The sequence below is a fragment of the Mirounga leonina genome, unplaced genomic scaffold, assembly GCF_011800145.1.
Source record: "Mirounga leonina isolate KUSES-001 unplaced genomic scaffold, KU_Mleo_1.0 Mir_115, whole genome shotgun sequence".
Taxonomy (NCBI): Eukaryota; Metazoa; Chordata; class Mammalia; order Carnivora; family Phocidae; genus Mirounga; species Mirounga leonina.
This window is the reverse complement of record NW_023270268.1, coordinates 27,207,051-27,234,491: the sequence shown is the minus strand read 5'-3', so window position 1 is coordinate 27,234,491 and position 27,441 is coordinate 27,207,051. Positions and strand designations below refer to the sequence as shown.

The 27,441-nt window shown below is 36.0% G+C and overlaps 1 protein-coding gene across 2 annotated transcripts in view; it reads left to right on the top strand.

Moving 5' to 3' along the window:
• Nucleotides 1-27,441, top strand: part of PIK3R4 (phosphoinositide-3-kinase regulatory subunit 4) — an 86,665-nt gene that overhangs the window by 44,397 nt on the left and 14,827 nt on the right. For both annotated transcript variants that reach the window (XM_034994561.1, XM_034994567.1), the window contains exons 11-15: nucleotides 6,975-7,176; nucleotides 8,960-9,147; nucleotides 10,382-10,592; nucleotides 13,237-13,402; nucleotides 26,844-27,008. In XM_034994561.1, coding sequence (XP_034850452.1) covers nucleotides 6,975-7,176; nucleotides 8,960-9,147; nucleotides 10,382-10,592; nucleotides 13,237-13,402; nucleotides 26,844-27,008 — 932 coding nt within the window. The remainder of the gene's footprint in view (nucleotides 1-6,974; nucleotides 7,177-8,959; nucleotides 9,148-10,381; nucleotides 10,593-13,236; nucleotides 13,403-26,843; nucleotides 27,009-27,441) is intronic.

Below are 27,441 nucleotides of genomic sequence, written 5' to 3'. Positions count from 1 at the left end.
CATTGATGTTGTATAGTTTTCAGAGTATAGGTTGTTCACCTCCTTGGTTAAGTTTATACCTAGGCATTTTATTCCTTTTTACTTATTTATTTATTTATTTATTTTTATTCTTTTTTTTTTAATGTATTACTTGTTTCAGGGATACAGGTTCGTGATTCATCAGTCTTACACAATACACAGTCCTCACCACAACACATACCCTTCCCAGTGTGCATCACCCAGCCACCCCATCCCTCCCACCCCCTTCACTCCAGCAACCCTCAGTTTGTTTCCTGAGATTAAGAGTCTCTTATGGTTTGTCTCCCTCTCTGGTTTCATCTTGTTTCATTTTTTTCCTCTCTTCCCCTATGATCCTCTGCCTTGTTTCTCAAATTCCAGATATCAGTGAGATCATATGATAATTGTTTTTCTTTGATTGACTTATTTCGCTTAGCATAATACCCTCTGGTTCCATCCACATCATTGAAAATGACAAGATTTCTTTTTTTTTTTTTTTTAAGATTTCATTTTTTTTGATTGCTGCATTATATATATATATATACACCACATCTTCTTTATCCACTCATCTGTCGATGGACATCTAGCCTCTTTCCATAGTTTGGCTGTTGTGGACATTGCTGCTATAAACATTGGGGTGCAGGTGCCCCTTCAGATCACTGCATTTGTATCTTTGGGGTAAATACCCAGTGCAATTGCTGGGTATTAGGGTAACTCTATTTTCAACTTTTTTTTGAGGAACCTCCATACTGTTTTCCGGAGTGGCTGCACCAGCTTGCATTCCCACCAACAGTGTAGGAGGGGTCCCCTTTCTTTGCATCCTCACCAACATCTGTCATTTCCTGACTTGTTAATTTTAGCCATTCTGACTGGTGTGAGGTCGTATCTCATTGTGGTTTTGATTTGTATTTCCCCGATGCCGAAAAAGTTGACCACTTTTTCATGTGTCTCTTGGCTATTTGGATGTCTTCTTTGTAGAAATGTCTGTTCATGTCTTCTACCCATTTCTTGACTGGATTATTTGTTCCTTGGGTGTTGAGTTGGGTAAGTTCTTTGTAGATTTTGGATACTAGCCTTTAATCTGATAGGTCATTTGCAAATATCTTCTCCCATTCTGTCAGTTTTGTTGACTGTTTCCTTTGCTGTGAAAAAGCTTTTTATCTTGATGAAGTCCCAGTAGTTCTTTTTTGCCCTAGCTTCCCTTGCCTTTGGTGATGTGTCTAGGAAGAAGTTGCTGCAGATGAGGTCGAAGAGGTTGCTGCCTGTGTTCTCCTCAAGGATTCTGATGGATTCCTGTCTCACATTTAGGTCTTTCATCCATTTTGAGTCTATTTTTGTGTGTGGTGTAAGAAAATGGTCCAGTTTCATTCTCTGCCTGTGGCTGTCCAATTTTCCCAACACCATTTGTTGAAGAGACTGTCTTTTTCCCATTGGCCATTCTTTCCTGCCTTGTTGAAGATTAGTTGACCATAGAGATGAGGGTCCATTTCTGAGTTCTCTATTCTGTTTCATTGATCTATGTGTCTGTTTTTGTGCCAGTACCATACTGTCTTGATGATGACAGCTTTGTAATAGGGCTGGAAGTCCAGAATTGTGATGCCACCAGCTTTGCTTTTCTTTTTCAACATTTCCTCTGGCTATTCGGGGTCTTTTCTGGTTCCATACAAATTGCTGTAGGTAGCATAGACATTTTCACAATATTTGTTTTTCCAATCCATGAGCATGGAACGTTTTTCCATTTCTTTGTGTCTTCCTCAATTTCTTTCATGAGTGTTCTATAGTTTTCTGAGTACAGATTCTTTGCCTCTTTGGTTAGATTTATTCCTAGGTATCTTAATGGTTTTGGGTACAACTGTAAGTGGGATCAACTCCTTAATTTCTCTTTCCTCTGTCTTGTTGTTGTTGTATAGAAATGCAACTGATTTCTGTGCATTGATTTTATATTCTGCCACTTGACTGAATTCCTGTATGAGCTCTAGCAGTTTTGAGGTGGAGTCTTTTGGGTTTTCCACATAAAGTATCATATCATCTGCAAGGAGTGAGAGTTTGACTTCTTCTTTGCTGATTTGGATGCCTTTTGTTTCTTTTTGTTGTCTGATTGCTGAGGCTAGGACTTCTAGTACTGTGTTGAATAGCAGTGGTGATAGTGGACATCCCTGCCGTGTTCCTGACCTTAGGGAAAAAGCTCTCAGTTTTTCCCCATTGAGAATGATATTTGCTGTGGGTTTTTCATAGATGGCTTTTATGATATTGAGGTATGTACCCTCTCTCCCCACACTCTGAAGAGTTTTATTCAAGAAAGGATGCTGTGCTTTGTCAAATGTTTTTCTGCATCTATTGAGAGTACAATATGGTTCTTGTTCTTTCTTTTACTAATGTAGTGTATCACATTGATTTGTGGATTGCCGCTCAGGAATAAATCCCACTTGGTTGTGGTGAATAATCCTTTTAACGTACTATTGGATAGTATTTTGGTGAGAATTTTTGCATCCATGTTCATCAGGGATATTGGTCTGTAATTCTCCTTTTTGGTGGGGTCTTTGTCCAGTTTTGGGATCAAGGTAATGCTGGCCTCATAAAATGAGTTTGGAAGTTTTCCTTCCATTTCTATTTTTTGGAACAGTTTCAGAAGAATAGGTATTAATTCTTTAAATGTTTGGTAGAATTCCCCTGGGAAGCCATCTGGCCCTGGGCTCTTGTTTGTTGGGGAGATTTTTGATTACTGCTTCAATTTTCTTGCTGGTTATGGGTCTGTTCAGGTTTTCTATTTCTTCCTGGTTCAGTTTTGGTAGTTTATACATCTCTAGGAATACATCCATTTCTTCTGGATTGTGTGATTTGCTGACATATAGTTGCTCATAATATGTTCTTATAAATGTTTGTATTTCTTTGGTGTTGGTTGTGATCTCTCCTCTTTCATTTATGAGTTTATTTATTTGAGTCCTTTCTCTTTTCTTTTTGATAAGTCTGGCCAGGGGTTTTTCATCTTATTTATTCTTTCAAAGAACAAGCTCCTAGTTTTGTTGATTTGTTCTACTGTTCTTTTGGTTTCTGTTTCATTAATTTCTGCTCTAATCTTTATTATTTCTTTTCTCCTGCTGGATTTAGGCTTTATTTGCTGTTCTTTCTCCAGCTCCTTTAGGTGTAAGGTTAGGTTGTGTATTTGAGACCTTTCTTGTTTCTTGAGAAAAGCTTGTATTGCTATATACTTTCCTCTTAGGACCGCCTTTGCTGCATCCCAAAGATTTTGAACAGTTGTGCTTTCATTTTCATTTGTTTCCATATAATTTTTTAATTCTTTTTTAATTTCCTGGTTGACCCATTCATTCTTTAGTAGGATGCTCTTTAGCCTTCATGTATTTGAGTTCTTTCCATCTTTCCTCTTGTGATTGAGTTCTAGTTTCAAAGCATTGTGGTCTGAAAATATGCAGGGAATGATCCCAATCTTTTGGTACTGGTTGAGACCTGATTTGTGACCCAGTATGTGATCTGTTCTGGAGAATTTTCCATCTGCACTTGAGAAGAATGTGTATTTTGTTGCTTTGGGAAGGAATGTTTTGAATATATCTGTGAAGTCCATCTGTTCCAGTGTGTCATTTACAGCCCTTATTTCCTTGTTGATCTTTTGCTTAGATGATCTGTCCATTTCAGTGAGGGGGGTGTTAAAGTCCCCTACTATTATTGTGTTGCTGTTGATGTGTTTCTTTGATTTTGTTATTAATTGGCTTATATAATTGGCTGCTCCCATATTAGGGGCATAAATACTTAAAATTGTTAGATCTTCTTGTTGGATAGACCCTTTAATTATGGTATAGTGTCCTTCCTCATCTCTTATTACAGTCTTTGGTTTAAAATCTAATCTGTCTGGTATAAGGATTGCCACCCCAGCTTTCTTTTGATGTCTGTTAGCATGATAAATGGTTTTCCATCCCCTCATTTTCAATCTGGAGGTGTCTTTGGTTCTAAAATGAGTCTCTTGCAGAGAGCATATCGATGGGTCTTGCTTTTTTATCCAATCTGATACTCTTGTGTCTTCTGATTGGGACATTTAACCCCTTTACATTTCAGGCCTTTTGGTCCAATTTTAAATGGAATTGTTTTCTTAATTTTTTTTTCTGCTGCTCTGTTATTAGTGTATAGAAATGCACCTTATTTCTGTGTATTAATTTTGTATCCTGCAACTTCCTGAGTTCATTTATCAGTACTGATAGTGTTTTGGTGGAGTCTTTAGGGCTTTCTCTGTACAGTAACATGTTACCTGCAAATAGTAACAGTTTTCTTAATTCCTTACCAGTTCAGATGCCTTTTATTTCTTTTTCATGTCCAATTGCTGTAGCTCAGACCTCCATTACTGTGTTGAATAAAGGTGGTGTGAGTGGACATCCTTGTCTTTTACCTGATCTTAGCGGAAAAGCTTTCAGTTTTTCACTATTGAATGTGATGTTTAGCTCTGTGTTTTTCATATGAGGCCTTTATTATGTTGAGGTATGTTCCAGCTAAAATATTTTGTTGATAGTTTTTATCATGAGTGGATGTTGTATTTTATGAAATGCTTTTTCTGCATCTATTGAGATGATCATATAATTTTTATCCTTCATTTTCTTAATGTATTATATTGATTTGCAAATATTGAACCACCATTGCATCCTTTGGAATAAATCTCATTTGATCATGGTGAATGATTTTTTAAAAAAATGTATTGTTGAATTCAGTTTGATAATATTTTGTTGAGGATTTTTATACGTATGTTCATCAGAAATTTTGGTCTGTGGTTATCTTTTTTTGTGGTATCTTTGTCTGGTTTTGGTATCATCCCCATAGAATGAATTTGGACATTTCCCTTCCTCTTCTAGTTTTTGGAATAGTTTGAGAAGAATAGGTACTAACTCTTAATGTTTGGTAGAATTCACCTGTGAAGTCATCTGGTCCTGGGCTTTTGTTTGTTGTGAGTGTTTTGATTACTGATTCAGTTTTATTTCTAGTAGTTGGTCTGTTCCAATTTTCTATTTTTAATGTGTTAAATAGACTTTTATTATAAAAATACTTTAATAAATGTAAACATATAAGTAATGTGGAGTAATATAAATAATTCTATAAAATTTTTATATAGTCTGAATTTTGTTTGCTGATTCTGTATTTTTGCATTTAGGTTCATAAATGATTTGTTCTTCAATTTTCCTTTCTTGCAGTATCCTTTAGGTATACATACCAAATACTAAAGGAAAAATCCTGACTTAGAATCTTGTCTTGAAATTACTCCTAATTCTTAACAGTTCACCTAAATCCTTCCTGTTTAAGGATGATTGCTCCTACTAATGTCAGTTTGCAATTTCTGATTTAGGTATGTGTCATATGGGAGTCTGGAAAGTCTTAGTATGATTGTATTACTGTTAATACAGAATCCTCCCCATGGTGCACTTCTACCATTTTTTATTGAGATAATTCACATACAAAATAATTTACATTTTCATCATCTTGGAAAGAAACCCCATGCCCATTAGCAGTTATTCCCCATTTAGTGCTCCCTCCAGCCCCTGGCAATCACTAAATCTACTTTCTGTTTCTAGGAATTTACCTATTTTGGATATTTCCTATAAATGGAACTGTACAATATGTGGCATTTTTGTGTCTGGTTTCTTTCACTTAGCAAACTATTTTCAAGGTTGCTCCATGTTACGGCATATATTAATACTTCAGTCCTTTTTATGGTTCTTAGGATGACCCTCCTTGTGTGGACTAAAATAGAGACCTCTCTCTTACGAACTAGAATGTTGTGTAACAAAAAGAATAGAACTCTTACTACAGCTGTGAAATTGTCTACATTAGCAAATTTTAGGAGGATAAGTAAAAATAAATGAATTTCAGGCCAGTATTGGAAAAAATTCGTCAAGGATCTTTCTATGATTATTGTACTTTAATACAATTTTATTTTTTCCTAGCTTTCTAACTCTCTGGGGTTTGTGTCCTATTGTGACTGTGGGTTGTGAATATTATTTTAAACTCCAGTAGAATCTGGATTAAGGCCTTGGGAATTGCTATTTTATTTATTTTCTTTCCATTGGCATAATAAAATCATTCTAGAGAATTCTGTGGATGGTTTGAAAGTTAAGGAAAAAAATGCAGAACTATTCCTTTTACCAGAATATTTGTTTCACATGGGATTATTTTAATTATTTAGTATTTATTGGCTGTCAGTTTCAAGTGTTCTAAGTGTCTTAGGTAGAAAAATTTACTAAAATTTCAAAATAGCCAAAAGAATAAAATAAAATTTCAAAATAGCCTTATAGGACTGGTGCTAATAATTATCCTCATTTTCTAGATAAATCAGTAGAGATTTAGGGAAATTGGGTAACTTGTCCAAGGTTACACATACAGTAATAGAGTTTGACTGTACTTAGGCAGTCTGACCTTAATTATACTGTTATTGTAGTGTGTGTTCCTTGCATTTGCAGTTTAGCCAGCATGTATCAATTTCTGAAGTGTGTAGAATGTTTTATGTATCATAGAGTGCCTTCACAGTGTCTCATTTAATATTCTCAACACATCTAGGAGCAAGGTTGAAGTAGGTATACTTTCTTTTACTTAATACTGTATTTCCAGAATTTTTGTTTAGATAGTAAATGTTTGTTTATTCAGAGTTACATATTAAAAATATACTAGATAACAGGCACTGTATTAAGTTCTAGATTTCAAAGATGAATTATACTGAATGCTCCCATTTAGAAAGAAAGTTAAGATATAAATTATGATACAAAATAGAAAATGCCACAATAACAGGGTGTTCTGGGAGATCAGAATAGTGAGAAGTTGTTCTGTATTGATACTTTCTTTTTCTCTTGTCTTATTGCTTGTTTTATTTTAGCATTCTAACTCTTAAGATTTCACAGTAATGGCTTGACCATTCAGTTGTTAGTCATTCCAAGGCCTATTATTGCTTTTGAAAATAACCTAGAACGTATGGTTTTATTTGGTTTTAGGGAATGACAGAGGAAGAGGAAGACAAACTCTTGGCACTGAAAGACTTCATGATGAAATCTAACAAAGCAAAGGCCAATATAGTAGACCAGAGCCATCTCCATGATAGTAGTCAGAAAGGTGTAATTGACTTAGCAGCATTAGGCATAACTGGGAGACAAGTTGATCTTGTTAAAACCAAACAGGAACCTGATGATAAGCGAGGTTAGTATATTTACTGTGTGTTGTGTGTGTGTTTGTGTTTAGCTTGTTATTATTTACTTCATAAGGCTAGTTATAGCTAATTAGTAGTAAAATAAAATCACATTTCCCAAATATAGAACATTCAAGTACTGTGGGTGGCTCCATTATGTAGCAGGAAAATTTGCGGGGGGGGGGGGGAAGTGGAGAATTGAATTAACAGTTAAATGGTTGTATAACCTGTCAAAATCATGGCTCTGTGTGCCTAATTCTGGATTCAAACCAAAGCTTGACTCCAAAGCTCTGCTCTTATAATGAAATCATGTTGCCTTTATGGAGATGTATATTGAAGATGAAATCCTATTTTTTAATCCTTTAAACACCAACCCAGGGTCAATAGTATATGTTAAAATGAGATAGTTATCTAGTTTGTTTTAGTAGGTAATGCCCAGTGAATTGAAAAGAACAGTCTTATTATTAACAATGAAATACAAGAGAGTAGACACCAGAGAAGACTTAATTATTTGAAATCTCAAGATTTAGAACTGTCAGCTATTGTGACAAGGATGTTGATTGACATTGACTGTATGAAGTTTTTAAGATCTTGTGTGTTCTTCCTTTAATCCTTTCTGAGATGTACTTACTTCCAAGTACATGCCTTTAAAAACCATTCTATTCTAGTATCAGATTTTAAGGGCAGCTGAATTATATTTAAAATAAACCTCTAACTGCCAAACTTGGGATAAAGTATTTGGAACTTAATTATCTGTGGTTTACATCGATAATAAGTAAAACACTGATACAGATTATAAGAAAAACAGAAGCACCCCAAAAGAAAAATATTGAAGGATTTGAACTTACAAGTGATAGAATAGAAATGTATGTTTGAAAAGGTAAGTAAATGCAAAACGATAAGATGCCCTTTTCTGCCGTGTGATTAGCAAAGGCTGATTGATAATACCTATTGTTAGTAAGGATATAGGGAAATAGGCATTTTCATACACTGTTGATAGATTATAAATTGAACATAACTCTTTTTAGAAAGCAGTGTCCTTACTCTTTGAGTCACCATTTTCAATTCTGGAAATTTCTCCCAAGAAATACTGACAGGCATGTGAAGAAATATGTATAAAGAATAAAGGAGAAATAATTGAAGTGTTCATTAATAGGGGGATAGTTAAACATTCATTGTATTTAGTTAAGAGAAAAACAGGTTGTGAAACACTTTGTACTATTTTATTTTTGCAAAATGATATGGTGTATCATTAAACTATGTAGCCTATGAGGTTTACAAAGATATGGGGGCAATTCATATTATATTTTGGTAATGCTAGAATTTTGTGTTATTTAATATACTTTTTGTAATTGGAGAAAGATTTTTTAAAAAGGGTTTCTCTTTACAGTCAAGAAGTAAGTGTATAGCAGTTGAGTTTTACATTTTGTTTGTTTCCTAAATAACTGATACTAGAAATAGGTCATATTTAGCAGTGTGGCCAGTGACATTTGAAAAAGTTGTTTTTATTGTTGGTTCTTGAGATAAAGTGGTTATTTGAAATTGAGCTAGCCTTGGGAAACTATGAAGCAATTAGGCCTAATTATTAATACCATTGAAAGTGCATCTGTTCCATCTGTCCCAGAGATAAAGTGAGAGTTAATGAGTTGATGTGTAAATATAAATAATAGACCATAAAGAACAAATAGGATGTGAAGTCCATTGCTGTCCTTCCCCCACCAAAAAAATAAATAAAAGCGTGTATTGGTTTTAGAGGTTTTGTTTAGACTGACTCTTCTGAATCTGTTTTCATAGCTAGAAAACACGTAAAACAAGACTCAAATGTAAATGAAGAATGGAAAAGCATGTTTGGGTCACTGGAACCACCGAACATCCCACAGGCCCTACCTAAAGGGAGTGACCAGGAGGTGATTCAGACCGGGAAACCACCTCGTTCTGAGTCCTCTGCTGGCATTTCTGTCCCTTTGTCAACTTCTCCACAGGTACTATCACCTTGGCAATAATCCTCCTTTTGTCTTTTCAATTCCATTCTACTGTTTTGGGTTGTTTAAAGGCTGTGTACTATACCGGAAAAATCAATATAGTGAGTTGTCCTTTTGGGAGGATATGTTTCTTTTTTTCCTTCAAATTTTTATTTAAATTCTACTTAGTTAGCATATAGTGTAATTTTGTTTTCAGGACTAGAATTTAGTGATTCATCCCTTACATATAACCCCCAGTGCTCTACACAAGTGCCCTTCTTAATGCTCATCACCCATTTAGCCCATCCCCTGTCCACCTCCCCTCCAGTAACCCTCAGTTTGTTCTCTATTGTTAAGGACATGTTTCTTTCTAAAAACAGGTTTATCTTTAATTTTATAGCCAAGGGGAAGTCTGATTATTGAAAGCATCAAAAAAGGTCTTGTGTTAGAGTACTCACCAATAAAGTGATCTAAAATTGTGGGTTGAAGACCTCATTATGAACTGTGATTATAATTAGGGTAGAGTGAACCTTTTAAATCTGCTTTTATTCTTCCTCTAATATGATATACCTGTAAAATAGCAAAAATACTCCTGGAGGAAAAGTCTGTAGTTTGCCATGTGTGAGAAATGTAATGATGATTTTTATACATTTGAAATAAATTTGTAATTTAAGGTAACTCTTCCCTAAGCCAATCATATTTTAAATGAAAAATATTAACTGAACCAACTGATAGAATTCTATTTCTTTTCACTTAAATTAATGAGGATTTTTGTTTAATGTTATTACTGTACTGATAGTTGTTTTTTTTTTTTTAAATAATGTAGAGGCTTGGAAATGTAATTTTTGTGGTTAGTCTTTTTTTTTTTTTTTTAAGATTTTATTTATTTATTTATTTGAGAGAGAGAGAGAGAGAGAGTGGGAACAAGCAGGAGGAACGGCAGAGGGAGAGGGAGAAGCAGACTCCCTGCTGATCAGGGAGCCCAATGTGGGATTCGATCCCAGGACCCTGGGATCATGACCTGAGCCGAAGGCAGACGCTTAACTGACTGAGCCACCCAGGCGTCCCTGTGGTTAGTCTTTATTTTAGTGAGGTTTTCACTGAAAAAATGTCATTGTATTTAAATGGATTTAAAAATTGGTACATTAATAAGGAAAAAAGCGGATATAATGAATAGACAGAAAGGACATGGGTACAGTTTTATCATTGAGTATACTTTGCTTATGACATAAATAGTTATAATTCTGTTTTCCAGCTTCCAGAAGTGACAAATGTCCAAAATAGAAAACCAACAATACAGGTTTTAAGTAGTACAATTTTACCGTCTACCTACCAGATTCGGATCACAACTTGTAAAACGGAACTTCAGCAGCTCATCCAGCAGAAGCGGGAGCAGTGTAATGCTGAGAGGATAGCTAAGCAGATGATGGAAAATGCGGAATGGGAGAGTAAACCACCACCACCTGGTAAAATCCCACTGCTAGGTAGTTGTATTCTAGCCTCGGTGCTGAAGCCTACAATCTAATGCAGGATAATTAAGGAAGTAAGAACAAAACTGTCACTTGGAAGCCCAGAGGAAGAAGCATTAAGTGAGAAATTTTAAGTCATTGTTTGTGGAGTTTGGATCTTCTTGGCTGTGGGGGCAACTTGCAGGTCTTGTTTAGGCTGCTTAGTGTTTCAGCCTGTCTGTGGTCCATTTTCTCCATTTATAGTGCTAAGTTTTACCTGCCTGTTTAGTGTCATGCCACTTTTTCATAGAATGTCAGTCTTCTTGGAATAAGCTCCAGCTTTTAATTCGAAGGGTTTAATATCTATTTATTTTCTTTAAAAAACGGTAAAGCATTTGTAAAGTAATGGGTACTTTTTAAATTTTTTTTTATTTTTTAAAGATTTTATTTATTTATTTGAGAAAGAGAACGAGCAGGGAGAAGGACAGAGGGAGAGGGAGAAGCAGGCTCCCTGCTGAGCGGGAAGCCTGATGTGGGGCTCTATTCCCAGGACCCTGGAATCATGACCTGAGCCGAAGGCAGACGCTTACCTGACTGAGCCACCCAGGCACCCCAGTAATGGGTACTTTTAAAAAGAAAAAAATCATCTATAATTCCACCATTCAGTGATTATCAACATTAACATTTTGTGGAAACACTGCTATATTTTGAGAAGATTTAAAAGAAACTTAAGATATTTCAGGTGAAAATGTGGCTCAGCTATGTTAACAGACTTGCCCAGTGTAAATGTGGTGGAGCTAGTTTTTGATATTAGATTTGTGGATTTTAAAAACATTTTTAATGAGTTTCTGTATATAGATTTTAATAATAAAAATTTAACTTAAACTCTGAGAAGAAATGCATAGCATGCTTATGTGTAAAGATTTAAAAACACATGAATTCCTATGTGCTTCCATTGTGTACTCCAGGGGAAAAAGCTGGTAGAGACAAATGATTTAAAGATTTAAAAAGTACTATTAAGTAGTAAGTGGCATCTCAGGTCAAATAATATCCTGGAATAGAATCTATCTTTATAAGTAGCATTTTATACTTAAGTGGAGCTATATACTCTTTATTCAGTAATCACAAAAAAGGTATCAAGTTTTGAGGTTCAAGAAATATGCAATGACTGTTGGATGTTTGATGTTTTTTTTTTCACACTTGAATGATTGTGTGAAATTGATTTTCTCTAGAGGGAAATATTCAGTCTAGCCTGGTAGATTATCTAGACTTCATGGCAAAGTGTTTTTGATCACCTTCAAATCTAGTATATCCTCCTTAAAAATCACATTCAGCTGTTCTTCCCACACATGTGAGCTAGAAATCCAAGAGGAAACTTTTTTTTTTTTTATCTTAGAGTTTGCCAGGTTTGGCAATAGTCTCGGTTTCATTTTTGTTTTCTTGTAAAAAGAAATAATTTTTTCCTAAAATGACATTGTTATCACTTAATTAGACACTCTTACGAATCCCAATACAGGACCATCTTTAGCATAGCTTTTTGTATTTTATTTTAAAATTGATTAATATTAAATGTTTCATTTAATATAAAAGTTGACTCATCAAACATTGAGGACAGTTATGTGTAAGACCTATACTAGGTACTGTGAATGAATCAGAATGGATAAGACATGGTCTCTGGCCTCAGCAAATCTATAATTTATTAGAGGAAATTACTCATACACAAAAAGAATATACATAATAAAACAAGTGTATAGATGTCATAAAGTACTAGAAAATCCATGGGCATTCTGAGGCTATAATTCATAATACTATTTAATCAACATGTTGATACCATACAATAAATGATTGCAGGTCGAGAGGAAATCAACATTTGGGTGTTTACTGTGGACCTGGGACAATGTTAGACACTTTATACGTCTCATTTATCCATATCCACCCTTTGGGTTAAGTAATATTTCCCTCATTTTACATTTGAGGAAATCAAAGCTCAGATAGTTTAAATAAGTACCCTAAGGTCACACATTGTATTATGGTGGATCTGGGATTTTGAGACTTTGAGAACCAGGTTGCCTCCCTAGCACCCAATTTCTAGGTTTAGGATAGCCATTATCTCTGGCTGTTGAGCAAGTAGGTCAGGGTTTTTCTAGGTGGTAAGTGACTATTGTGCACTAGACACTAGAGGAGGGCCCCAGCGCAGTCCTTCTAAGGCTCTTTGGTCAACACTTAATTGCTATCTTGGATGTCTTAATAAATAATAGTAACTGTCATGGTCTAATAGACCACGCTGTGGTTTTTTTTTTTTTTTTTTTAAGATTTTATTTATTTATTTAATTGACAGAGAAAGAGAGAGAGAGAGATAGCATGAGAGGGAACACAAGCAGGGGGAGTGGGAGAGGGAGAAGCAGGCTTCTAGCTGAGCAGGGAGCCCAATGCGGGGCTTGATCCCAGGACCCTGGGATCATGACCTGAGCTGAAGGCAGATGCTTAACCAACTGAGCCACCCAGGCGCCCCTAGACCACTCTGTATTGTCTAGCTATTGGTACTCTTTGTTTAGTTCTTATGATTGTTCTCATGCTCGTTGTTGGTGACTATAGCTGGAGGTGAGAGGATTATTGTATTTGTAAACTATAGTTTAAGACCTACTCCTTTGCTTTTCCTTAGGGTGGCGTCCCAAAGGGCTACTAGTTGCACATCTTCATGAACACAAATCTGCTGTGAATCGAATTAGAGTCTCTGATGAACATTCACTTTTTGCAACATGTTCAAATGATGGCACAGTGAAAATCTGGAACAGTCAAAAGATGGAAGGGAAGACCACCACTACCAGGTAATAATGCTTGGGAGCAGAATCCATTTAGTCAATCAACAAATGTTTATTGAGTGCTCACTCTGACAGGTGCTATTTTAGGAACCAGGGATATAGCAATGATAAATGGACAAAAATACCTGTTCTGTGGAGCTTTCCTTCTTGTGAGAGGTGACAAACAATAAACAGTATAAATAAGTAAAACATATAGTATGTTAAATGGTAAAAAATGTTATGGAGAAAAATATAGCAGGAAAGAGGGATACGGAATAGAGTAGGGGTTGCGGTAGATAGAATGTTAAATAAATTGAACTAGAGACTGCCTCACAGAAAAGATCATTTGAGGAAAGACCTGAAACAGGTGAAGGAAAGAGTCATATGTATATCTTGGGGGGAAGAGCATTCTAGGCAGAGGAAAGAGGGATTTCAAAGGCCCTGAGGTAGAAATATGTTTGGCATCTCTTGAAGAACAGCAGAAACGTCTGTGTGGAGCAGAGTGAGCAAGAGGGAGGAGTAAGAGGAGCCAGATTACATAGGGCCTTGTAGGCTACTGTAAAGGACTTTGATTTTTATTCTGAGTGAGATGGGAGCCTTTGGAGGGTTCCAAGCAGAGGAGACATGATCTAAGTTAAATTTTAATAGAATTACTGTGGTTCTAATGTATTGAGGATACTGAAGCTGTCAGAGGCTCTTAGGGTAATTCAAGCAGACGTGGAGGTAGTGGGAAATGGTCAGACTCTGGATATATTTTGATGGTAGAGCCAACAAGATTTGCTAAATGGGTTAGATGGAGCATGAGCAAGATAAAAGTAACAAATGATGGAATGACTAGCTATGTAAGGAAAACACTTACTGTACCATTGCCCCACTGTTATGGTCAAGATGGAGACTAGTTATGACTTGAAATCTCTAAGACTCTTTGTGCATGATGTGATTTTGGTGAGTGTGGTTTAGATTTGTACACTTTTATAGTTATGTCCCTTCTTGATATGCAGTCTTTCTGTCTGCCAGTTCCCCATTCCCCCATCCTCATTAGTCCTACCATATTCGTATTTGTTCTGTGCCTAAGTTTGGTCTGGGTCTGAATAGAAAGCTACTCGAAATCAAAATTGAATTTCATGTGTAAAAAAGATGTGGATAATCTCTGGTGCTTTTCTTGTTATCAGTTCAGTGACTACAGCTAACCATAAAATCATCAAACAAAATATCTTTGATAACTAAAATAAGTTGAAAGTTTACTCTTAACAATGTGGTAGTTTTGTGCTGTTCATTTTTTAAAAGAGCTCTATATTTTTACTCTATGCTTAATTATTTTCATGTTATTCTTTCTTGGCTTGCATTGGTCGGAACATAAATCAAAACCAGTAACAGAATCCTGGCTCCATTTAGTAATTTTTTGTCAACACTTTATCATGAAATTCCAAACCTATAAGACTTTCACAGTGAACATTCATATACTTGCCACACAGATTCTGTAATTTTACTGTATTTGCTGTGTCATGTAATTATCCATCCTCCTATCAGTTCATCTTCTTAAAATATATTGCACAATAAGTTGCAGACATTAGTACACTTCCCCTAAACACTTCAGCTTATTTATCATTAACTAGAGATCAGTACGTGTTTATAATTTTGTTTGGCATGAAATTCATATGCTATGAAATACACAGATTTTAAGTGAACCATTCTGTACGTAACATAAACTTGGCAACTTAAACCACTCTCAAGATACAGAATGTAGCCATCACACCAGAAGAATGTCCCCTAATATCCCTTCACAGAAAACCCTGCCTTCTCCCTGCCTACAACCATTCTTTTGATTTTTTTCCCCACCACTGTTAGCATTTTCATTAGTATTTTAAACACTTCTTGTAATTATTTTTCAAATGGCTCTTTGTTACTATCATCATCAGTTGAATTCATTGTCCCTTTTATTAGGAGGGGAAGTTCAGTTGACATGTGTAAACCTCTCAAGAAACAACTGGAATCATTGATTAACTTTAAAAAGTCTCATTTGTTAATTCCCAAATGATTTTTATTACTGAGCCATGCCTTCTGTATTCCATTGTCATATTTCAGAGAATGGTATCCCAGTGTCACATTTCAGACAGTGGTATCCCAGAAAATGTGGCAGTTTAGCTGACTGTATAGTCTTTGGGAAGTTTGTATGATAATTAGAAGATTGGATTTCCTGCGGATGCAGCTGCTCTCTCGCTTTTCTGAAACCCCTGCTGTCTTGTTTGTGGAGTGCTGTAGGCCTTGGCTTGGGGGTGCTTCATTCCACAGTGGGGAAGAGGGGAAGAGAACAGAATGTGTTACCCTCATCATATGCCTTCATGAACTGGATTAGGAGAGAAGCAGGTCATTATTATCGCCAGATCCAAGTGGGGAACAGCTGGTGGCTGGGAAAGAGCAACAAAACTTAGAAAAAGTATTTTCTTAGGAAATGTTACTAGTATATTCTGACTACTGAGGTTTTTCCTCTATGCGTTACGTTGGCTGACCACCCAGTTCCCAGTCCTGACTTTCTCATTGAATATGATTGTGATTTAGGCCATCCAGCTCTTGGCCCTGCCATTTTCTTCTTTCTTGAGTTAAACTTTTGGTTTGTCCCTTGGGGACTAATCTGTGAAAAATTGCTATTTTTCTAAACTTTTACATAAAGTTTTTAAAAACATAATCCTTTATAGTATTGTAAATTATATTTTCCATATATGCTTCTTGTGTTACCCTATTTTTGGCTCATTTAACTTCTCAGTTTTAGAGGAGGTTGATGAATTTGGTACTTCTTGAATGTGATGATAAAACATCTCAGTGGAGTTTTGTCTCAATGAAGAGTTGACACAATATGAGAGGTGTGCAAGAAAGTTACAGTGTTACATATTTTAGAGTTGCTGATAGTGTTGGAGGTTGAAGTTTTTGAGTGGTGTGGCTACTCTGAAGAAAAGGGAGCATAAAGGCCTATAAAAGGCCTGAGGATGCCTGAGGCCTTAATCTTTACCAGTTGAATTTTGGGGACGGGAAGATCGTGGTCAGGAAAGGAGAAAGAAGAAGCCATTTGAGTTACATTAAACTGCAATAGAAGAAAGAGTTTTAAGAAGGGAACTTAGAGGCAGCTCTCAAATGCAATAAAAAAGCCAACTAGCATGAAAACCTAGTAAGGCCATTGGGCATTCTCACACAGGGCCCTTTGGTGGAATGCAATTGATACATCCATCATCCTTGGAGGGCTTTTTGACAATACATATTACAAGCATTTAGGATGTCCATATCCTAAGGAAATGACTAAGAATGAACTCAGAGATTTAGTTTTTAAGGGCTGTTCAGATTGGCTTCCTTTATAATAGTAAAAAATTAGAAACAAACCAGAGGTTCAGCAGTAGAGGTAAAATTGGATAATAAGTCCTGGTGCAAATACAAAATTGATGTTGTGGGAATAAGTTTTTTGATATAGAATATATTGATACATTGTGTGAGAAATTAGGTTTAAGAGGGAGGTTTAAGAACTCATATAGGGTTTCTATTTTTGGAATGACTAAGGATTTCTAAAAATCTCCTCTTTAATAATATTAGAACACTGGTAGGTACTGTTAAAATCAACTTTTTCAGGGGTGCCTGGGTGGCTCAGAGGGTTAAGCGTCTGCCTTCAGCTCAGGTCATGATCCCAGGGTCCTGGGATCGAGCCCCGCATCAGGCTCCCTGCTCGGCGGGGAGCCTGCTTCTCCCCCTCCCTCTGCCTCTCCCCCTGCTCATGCTCTCTCTTTCTCTGTCTGTATCTCTGTGTCTCGAATGAATAAATAAAAAAATCTTAAAAAAAAATCATTTTTTTCAGAACTCTAGAAATTAACTAAGTCCTGCATTAGTCTGAAGAGTGTTATTCAAGAAAATCAACTGACTCTTAGAACAGTCAGCCATGTGTCTCTAATTTTATCCCCTTTTACCAAGCAGTGCAGTAGCTTTAAAAACTGATAGTCCCCCAAACTTTTATCACGCTGTGCAGTAACTTTGAAAATCAGTCCCACAACTGTGGTAACCATGAAAACCAGCAGCTTAGTAGTGAGTGGAGGGGTCATAATGGCTAAAAGCCCCATTTCTAGAGAATTGTCACTATTTGACCTTTCTGCCAGTTTGCTGAAAGCTCCCTCCTCCTCGGGGTCTATCTTTATTTGATCTGATTCATCCTGTTCTTTGAGAAAAACTCTGGCCACAGGGCATTTGTTGAAATTATCAATGTTGTTTGTTTAACATTGCAGCAGCCTAAGGGTGGCATTACCAGTTGTAGCTAAAGAAGGCTAACAAAAAACTTACAAGGAAGAACTAGGGAATGATATGTCTTGTAGGGGCCTTTGGAAAGTTCAGACATATTCATGGATATCTATAAGGCCACATGCATGTATAGGGTTGTGTGCATGCCCAAGAAAGAACTGAGAAGACCCTGAGTTCTTGCCTCTGGCTGACCTTGAGACTCTGTGCAAGCAGGAAATGAAAGATAAGGCAGAATTGTAAACTGCTTTGTTGAAGGTATGCCACAAACACAGAGAACCTCAACAAAGGCTAGAACACTTATCATTTCAAGGCATGTGTAAGGAAATGTCTGTCTAGTCATTAGCCAACCACTAAGTTAATTGAACAAAGACTTTAGTGGCTATGCATGAGAAAGACTATGGACTTTAGAGAATTAATCCAGGGAGAGTCACTAAATAAACAGCAACAACCTTGGAATATTATTTCCAAAACTGACATAGAATATCTAGTTTTAAACAAACAAACTGCAGGTCAGGAAAAGAAACGTGACAGTATGGTCTATATACAGGAAAAAAAGCAGTCAATGAGTGGAAACTGTTCCTCAGTAATCCCAGATATTGGACTTACTAGACAAAGACTTTAAATTAGCTATTAAAAATACTTTCAAAGAATTAAACCATGTCTAAAGAATTTAAAGTAAATTAAGAAAATGTCTCACCCAATATACATATCAATAAGGAGATAGAAGTGATCAATAGAAATTCTGAAGTTGAAAAATAAAATAACTGAAATAATGAAATAAGTGAAATAAATGAAAAATTCACAAGAGAGGCTGAACAGATGTCAGCTGGCAAGAGAAAAAAATGAGCTGAGGATAGATCTGTTGACATCCAACCAGAGGTACAAAAACTAAAAAAGAATAAAGAAAAATGGACAGAGCTCCATAGGCCTGTAGAACACCATTAAATGTGCCAACTACACAAAGTAGGAGTCCCGGAAGGTGAGGAGAGAGAGAAAAAGGAGGAGAAAGAATATTTCAAGAAACAGTGGCTAAGAACTCCCCAGATTTGGTGGAAAACATTAATCTGCACATTTAAGAAACTCAGTGAACTCCAAGTAGGATGAAAATCAAAGAGAGCCATACTAGACACAAGATAAGCAAACTGTTGAAAGACAGAATCTTGAAAGCAGTGAGAGAAAAGGGACTTACCTCATACAAGGATCCTCAATAAGATTCACAGCTGACATTTCATCAGAAATGATGGAGACTGGAAGTCAGTGAGATGACATATTCAAAATGTTGAAAGAAAAAGACGGTCAACTGATAATGCTATATCCAGCAAAATTGTCCTTCAAAAACAAAGGAGAAATTAAGACATTCCAAGGTCATTAAAAAACATGGAATTTATTGCTAGGAGATTTTCCCTAAATGAAATACTTAAAGGTGTTTTTTGTGCTAAAAGAAGAGGACGTATAACAGTAACTTGAATCCACATGAAGAAATAAAGAACATTGATAAGGTAAATATATAAGTAAATATAGAAGACAGTAAAAGTTATTTTTATAACTCTTTTTACCCGTTGTCTTATTTAAAAGATGACCACATAAAGAAATAATTATAAAACTGTGTTTATGGGCTTGTAGTATATAAATATAGAATTTGTGTGACAATAATAGTACAGAAGAGGGAGGGAAGGAACAGAGAGATTGGAGAAAGTTTTTGTGTATTAATGAAATTCGTATTAATTTGATCATCTTTAGATATCAAATGTATTTCCCAGGGAACCACTGGAAAAAACCTTTCAAAAACATGTAGTATAAGAAACAACAAGGGAATTAAAATGGTATACTAGAAAATACATTTTTAACATAAAGAAGGCAGTAATGGAGGAATACAACAACGATAACAACAAGACCTGTGCAAGGCAGAGAAAACAAATAGCAAAATGTCAAACATAAGTCCTACCTTATTGGTAATCATATAAATGTAATCAAAAGGCAGAGTTGGCAGAAAGTATGAAAAAACATGATATGACTATGTGCTGTCTATAAGAGACACACTTTATTTTTATTTATTCAGTTAAAAAATTTTTAATTCCAGTAAACATACAGTGTTATCTTAGTTTCAGGTGTACAATACAGTGATTCAATAATTCTGTACATTACTCAGTGCTCATCGTGACAAATGTACTTTTAATCCCCTTCACCTATTTCATCCATCACCCCCACCTACCTCCCTCTGGTAACCATCAGTTCTCTGTAGTTAAGAGTCTGTTTTTTGGTTTGTCTCCTTTTTTTCTTTGTTCATTTCTTTTGTTTCTTTAAATTACACATATGAATGAAATCATAAGGGATTTATCTTTCTCTGACTGGCTTATTTCACTTAGCATTGTACTCTTTAGATCCATCTATATTGTTGCAAATGGCAAGATTTCATTCTTTGAAATGAGTAATAGTCCATTGTGTATATATATACCACATCTTTATCCATTCATCTGTCAGTGGACACTTGGGCTACTTCTATATTTTGGCTATTGTAAATAATGCTGCAATAAACATAGGGGTGTATATATCTTTTTGAATTAGTGTTTTCATATTCTTTGGGTAAATACCCAGTAGTGCAATTTCTGGAGCATAGGGTTTTAGTTTTTTTGAGGAACTTCCATACTGGTTTTCACAGTGGCTGCACCAGTTTGTATTCCCACCAACAGTGTATGAGGGTTCCTTTTTCTCCACTTCTTCACCAACACTTGTTTCTTGTGTTTTTGATTTTAGGCATTCTGACAGGTATGAGGTGGTATCTCATAGTGGTTTTGATTTGCATTTCCCTGATGATGAGTTATGTTGAACATCTTTTCATGTGTTTGTTGGCCATCTGTATGTCTTCTGCCCATTTTTTAACTGGATTATTTGTGTTTTTGGTGTTGTATAAGTTCTTTATATATTCTGGATACTAACCTTTTATCAGATATGTCATTTACAAGTATCTTCTTTTTTTAAATTTTTTTTTTTTTTAAAGATTTTATTTATTTATTTATTTGAGAGAGAGAGCAAGCACAAGAGGAGGGAGCGGGAGAGGGAGAAGCAGACTCCCCGCCGAGCAGGGAGCCTGATGTGGGACTTGATCCCGGGACTCCAGGATCATGACCCGAGCCGAAGGCAGCCGCCCAACCAACCGAGCCACCCAGGCGCCCTTAAATTTTTTTTAAAGATTTTATTTATTTATTTGACAGAAACAGCGAGAGAGGGAACACAAGCAGGGGCAGAGGGAGAGGGAGAAGCAGGCCTCCCACGGAGCAGGGAGCCCGATGTGGGGCATGATTCCAGGACCCTGAGATCATGACCTGAGCTGAAAGCAGACGCTTAACGACTGAGCCACCCAGGCGCCCCGCAAATGTCTTCTCCCATTCAGTAGATTGTCTTTTAGTTTTGTTGATTGTTTCCTTTGCTATGCAGATTCTTTTTATTTGAAGTACTCCCCGTAGTTTATTTTTGCTTTTGTGTCCCTTGCCTCAGGAGACATAGCTAGAAAAATGTTGCTATGTCCCATGTCCAAGAGATGCACTTTAGATTCAAAGACACAAATTGGTTGAAAGTAAAAGGATACACCATGTAAACAGTACCTAAAAGAGAGCTGGAGCAGTTATATTAATAATGGACAAAATAAACTTTAAGACAAAAATTGCTACTACAGATAAATAAGGACATTTTATAATGATAGAAGAGTCAGTGCATCAGGAAAACATAACAATTGCAAACACGTGCACCTGATAACACATCCCCCAAATGAAGCAAAAACTGACAGAATTGAAGGCAGAAGTAAGATAATTCAACAGTAGCTGAGACTTTAATACTCTGCTTTCAGTATGGATAGAACAAGTAGGCATAAGGTCAACAAAGGAAGTAGAAGATTTGATCAATACTACAAACTAACCAGATCTAAAGATTTTAATAGAACACCCCACCCAACAGTAGTAGCAGAATACAAATTCTTTTCAAGTGAACATGGAACACTTTCCAGATTAAACCATATATGAGGCCATAGAGCAAGCCCCAGTAAATTTAAAAGCTTGAAACATCAACATGTATGTTCTCTAACCACAGTGGAATGAAACTAGATATCAATAACAGAAAGGTTTGAGAAATGGACAAATACGTGGAGATTAAACACCACATGGCTAAATAACCAGTGGTTCATGAAAATGAAAACACAACATGCCAAAACTTATGGAATGCAGCTAAAGGAGTGTTTAGAGAGTAATTTATAGCTGTAAACATCTATATTTAAAAAGAAAGATCTTAAATCAATTAACTTAGCCTTCACCTTAGGAAACTAAGTAAAAGAAGAGCAAAGTAAACCCAAAGCAAGTAGAAGGAAGGACATAATAAAGACTAAAGGGGAAATAAAGAAAAATCAACAAAAGCAAAAGTTTATTCTTTGGAAAGATCAAAATTGTCAAACTTTTTCTTCAGTAACCAATATAAAAAAGAGAGGACTAAAATTACTAAAATTAGGAATGAGAGAGGAGTATTACTACTGACATGACAAGTAATAAAAGGAATTATGACAAAAATACTATGAACAATTGTATGTCAACAAATAACCTAGATGAAATGGACAAATTCCAAGGAGACGTAAGCTGTCAAAAAATGACTCAAGAAGAGGGGCACCTGGGTGGCTCAGTTGGTTAAGCATCTGCCGTCGGCTCAGGTCATGATCCCAGGGTCCTGGGATCGAGCCCCGCATGGGTCTCCCTGCTCAGCGGGGAGCCTGCTTCTCCTTCTCCCTCTGCCCCTCCCCCCTGCTTGTTCTCTCTCTCTCTCTCTCTCTCTCTGCTCTCTCTCAAACAAGTAAAAATCTTTAAAAAAGTGACTCAGGAAGAAATAGAAAATCTGAATAGACCTGTAACAAAAAGATTTAATTAGTTATTAAAAAAAAAAAATTCCCACAAAGAAAAGCCCAGGCCTCATGGTGAATTCTACCAAACAGTTAATGAAATAACACCCATCTTTCAAAAACTCTTCCCAAAAAACAGATGAGGGAACATTTCCTAACTCATTCTATAAGGCCAATGCCTTATACGGCTAATGCCGTAACCAGACAGATACGTTACAAGAAAACAATAGACCAATACCCATAATTAATATAAGCATAAAAATCCTAAACTACATATTAGTAAACTGAATCCAGCATATTAAAATGATTACATGCCATGACCAAGTTCAGTTTATGCCAAGACTGCAAACCTTGTTCAGCATATGAAAATCAATCAAGGAATATATCCTATTAATAGAACAAAAGCTAAAGACCAAGTGATCATCTCAACAGAAAGCATTTGCAAAATCTCACACCCTTTTATGATTAAAAACAATTCAACAAACTAGTAATAGAACTGATAAAGGACATCTACAAAAAAAACCCATAGCTGACATATTGAAAGAATGAAAGCTTTCCTCCTAAGATGAGGAACCAGTTAAGGATGTCCAGTTTTGTCACTTCCTAGAGGTTTTAGGGCAGTTAGATAAGGAAAAGAAATAAAAGGCCTACAGATTAGAAGGGAAGAAGTAAAACTAAATTAGCAGACAACATAATTTTGTTTATAGAGTATCTTAAGCAATGAAAAGAAAGACCTTTTAAAACTAACAAATGAGTTCAGCAAAGTTGCAGAATACAAGATGATGCTGTATTTGTATATACAATAAAACCGATTGCATTTCTGTGCTAACAATGAATGATCTAAAAGTGAAGTTAAGAAAACAATTCTATTTACAATAGCATCAAAAAGAATAAAATACTTAGGAATAAATTTATCAAAAAAGTACTGAAAACTATAGTATATTAAAGACCACAAAACATCATTGAAAAAAATTATAGAAGATCTAAATAAATGGAAAGACATCCTATGTTCATCCTGTGTTCATTTAATGGAATACTTAACATTGTTAAGACAGCAGCCCTCCCCAAATTGATGTACACATTCAATGCAATCCCTGTGAAATAATCAGCATTTCTGCAGAAATTGACATCCTGATTCTAAAATTCATAAAGAAATGCGAATGACTTAAATAGCCAAAATACTCTTGAAAGAACCAAGATGGAGAACTCACACTTCCAGATTTGCTTTTTGGCAAGAGTTTCTAAAACATAATCTCAAGAGCATATGTGACAAAAGAAAAAATAGACAAGTGAGACTTCATCAAAATTACAAACATTTGTGCTTCAAAGGACATTGTCAAAAAAAGGACAACCCCCAGAACCAGAGAAATACTTATAAATATAATACACACACACACACACACACATACTTTTTCAATTCAAGAATAAAAGGACAATTAAAAAATAGACAGTGGATTCAAATAGATGTTCCTCCAAATAGGACCAATAAATATACAGAAAGCTGCTCCACATGATTAGTCACAAGGGAAATGCAAATTAAAACCATAGTGAAATACTATTTCACACCCACTAGAATGGCTGTAATCAAAAAGACAGTAACAAGTGCTGGAGAGGATGTGGAGAAAATGGTACCTTTATATGTTGCTGATAGGAATGTAAAATGGTGCAGTAACTGTGGAAAAGTTTGGCAGTTTCTCAAATGCTAAACACAAGAGTTACCTAATAATGACCCCTCAATTCCACTCGTAGGTATAAACCGAAGACAGTTGAAAACATTTGTTCACACAAAAATCTATACACACGTGTTCACAGCAGCATTATTCATAATAGCCCTAAAGTGGAAGCCACAATGTCTGTAAGCTGTTGAATGGAGAAACAAAATGTGTATTCTGTATACAATGGAATATTTAGCCACAAAAAAGAATGAAATGCACATGCTACAACATGGATAAACCTTGAAAACATGCTAAGTGAAAGAAGCCTGATTCAAAGGCCAGCTGGCATACAGATCTTCCTTGATTTATGATGGGGTTATGTTGTGATAAAACCATCATATGTTGAAAATACCGTAAGTCAAAAGTGCATTCAATACACCCAACCTACCAAACATCATAGCTTAGCCTAGCACACCTTCAGTGTGCTTAGCCTACATTAGCCTACAGTTGGGCAAAATCATTTAACACAAGGCCTATTTTATAATAAAGCATTGAATATCTTATGTAATTTGTTGAATACTGAAAGAAAAACAGAATGGTTCATAATGGTTGTACATATGTTGGTTTTTTACCCTTGTGATCACATGGCTGCCTGGGAGTTGTGGCTCACTGCCGCTGGTGAGCATTATGAGTAGATTGTATGGCGTGTCCTAGCAAGGAGAAGATCAAATTCAAAGTTTGAAGTACGTTTCAACTGAATGCCTGTTGCTTTCATACCATCATAAAGTTGAAAAATGTAAGTCAAGGACCATCTATAGTTGTCAGGAGCTGGGGGGAACAGAGGATTGGGGAGTGACTGCTGATGTATATGGGGTTTCTTTTTGAGGTGATGTAAAGGTTCTTGAATTACATAAAGGTAATGGTTACAAAACTTAGTGACTACACTGTCTCTTTAAAAGAGTGAATTTCATGATAGGTAAATTATATCTCAGTATTAAAAGAGAGGGAGAGAGAGCGAGCGAACAAATGCAAGAGACCCTGCAATACTGGTATTCCTTTCTCTCCCAGTGCCTTGTGCCTGGTTCTCTTTACTCATCTGCCATACTGGTTGGGTCCCTGTAGGCACTATGTTTGAGAAGTGTGTCCAAAGACTTATACACAAATATTTACAGCAGCATTATTCATAATAGCTAAAAGGCAGAAGCAAATGTTCATCAGCTGATGAATGGATAAAGAAAATGTGGTATTTCCTCGAATGGAATAATACTTGGCTATAAAAAGGAATGGATGAACCTTGAAAACACTATGTTAGGTGAAAGAAGCCAGATACAAAAGGCAACATATATGACTGCGTTCATATGAAATCTCCAGAATAGGCAAATTCATAGAAAACTTAAGAAAATTTGTTTCCAGGGGCTGTCAGGAGAGGAAAATGAGGAGTGAATGTTAATGGATGTGAGGTAGGTTTCTTTTTTGGGTTTCTTAGGAATGATGAAAATGTAGAATTAGATACCGGTGATCTATGCAGAATTCTGTTAACATACTAAAAATCATGGAATTATACACTTTAAAATATTATACGTTATGGTATTGTGTCCCAACAAAGCTGTGATTAAGAAAAAGTGAACTAGAGAGTAATGATTAATAAAAAGAAAATACAACATATCATTCCATATTTATTTAAAAAGCAAATATGAATATATTATAATATGCTAGAAAACCCTTTGTTCTATAACAATGTAAATAGTGTTTCTGGGTAATAGAATTATAAATGTTTTTACTTTTCCATATTCTTTTCTATAGTTTTAATAATATTCTGTAGTATGTATTAGCCTGTATAATAAAATGAAACAAACAGAAAAGATGGAGATGAATAAGTTTGGTGATTAGGGGCTTGTGATCTTTCAGAAGTATGGCCCCGTAGAATGATGAATATGCACCTTATGAAGGAGGTACTGAAGGTATTGAAAGAGGGAATTGGTGATCATAGGAGGCACCATGTGTAATTCATGTATTCAAGAAGTTTGGCAGTGAATTTGAGAAAGGGAAGTAGACAGCTTGAGAGGTCAGCATGTGTGTGGGAGAGACTGAATATTATAATAAATATTTTGCATTTATGAGTATTTTATTATTTACATATTATTTGAGCTTCACTGTGTTCCAAGTAGAGAAGTTAGGGCAGTCCTGTTTTGTAGACGAGTAAACTGATACACAGCAGGGTAAGTGGCTTGACCAAGGTCATATGGGTGGTCAGTACTGGAACTCGGGTCTTTCACTCCAAAGCCAGTGCTTTTCCTGCTGTGGTCAGGCTGCATCCTAGGAATTACAGAATTACTGAAGGGTGCAAGAATAGGGCTTAAGGTATTGCAAGAGTGGAAGGAGAACTGGATGAGGGGAACAGAATGGGGAGCTCCAGTTGGAAAGGAGGATGGACAGTCTTTCTGTGATAGAAGTGTGTGGGGATGGCCATTTGAAAATATAAGAAAAGTTGATTTTGTGCCAGTGCTTTTGAGCAGGATTCTAAGGTTTGTTAGAACAAGGAGGTGAAACAGACCTCAGAGTAGTAATTTTGTTGGTTAATAGCCATGTGGATATTTATTTAATGATAACAATAGTAATGCTTTTGTAGTCATTGCAGAAATGCATTCTGTTTTCTTTCGTGCAGATCTACTCTTACATACAGCCGAATTGGAGGACGTGTCAAGACACTTACATTCTGCCAGGGGTCCCACTACTTAGCCATTGCGTCTGATAACGGTGCCATCCAGCTTCTTGCGATTGAAGCTTCTAAGCTGCCCAAGTCTCCTAAGATTCAGCCTCTGCAAAGCAGGTATCTATCTTTTGTTGTTTTTTAAACTGCATTTAGCACACTAGGGTAATTTAATCCTACCTTGCCAGTGTAGTTTGGATCAACTGAGGGCCTATTAGATTGTACTTCTTTTTTTAGCACATAAAATAAATAAAACTGTGTTTTCAGCTCAAATTTGTCACATGCAGTTAGTTTCAGAAAGCTATGTCTGCGTATCTTTCCTCCAAAAGGCCAGAAGGGCGACTTTGAACTTGCGGCTCATCCCAGTCTGGAATCTGTTTGAATAACCTAATTATCAGTTGCATCTTCTGTCTCAGCTGTGAAAAGCACAACTCTGGCTTGCTGATTTTGAGAATGTGAATGTTCTTCATTAAAGAAAACTCAAAATGTCAGCATTTTGTCACTTGGCATTGAAACGTCTGAAGTTGATGGGAACATGGAGTGCTGCTTTTAG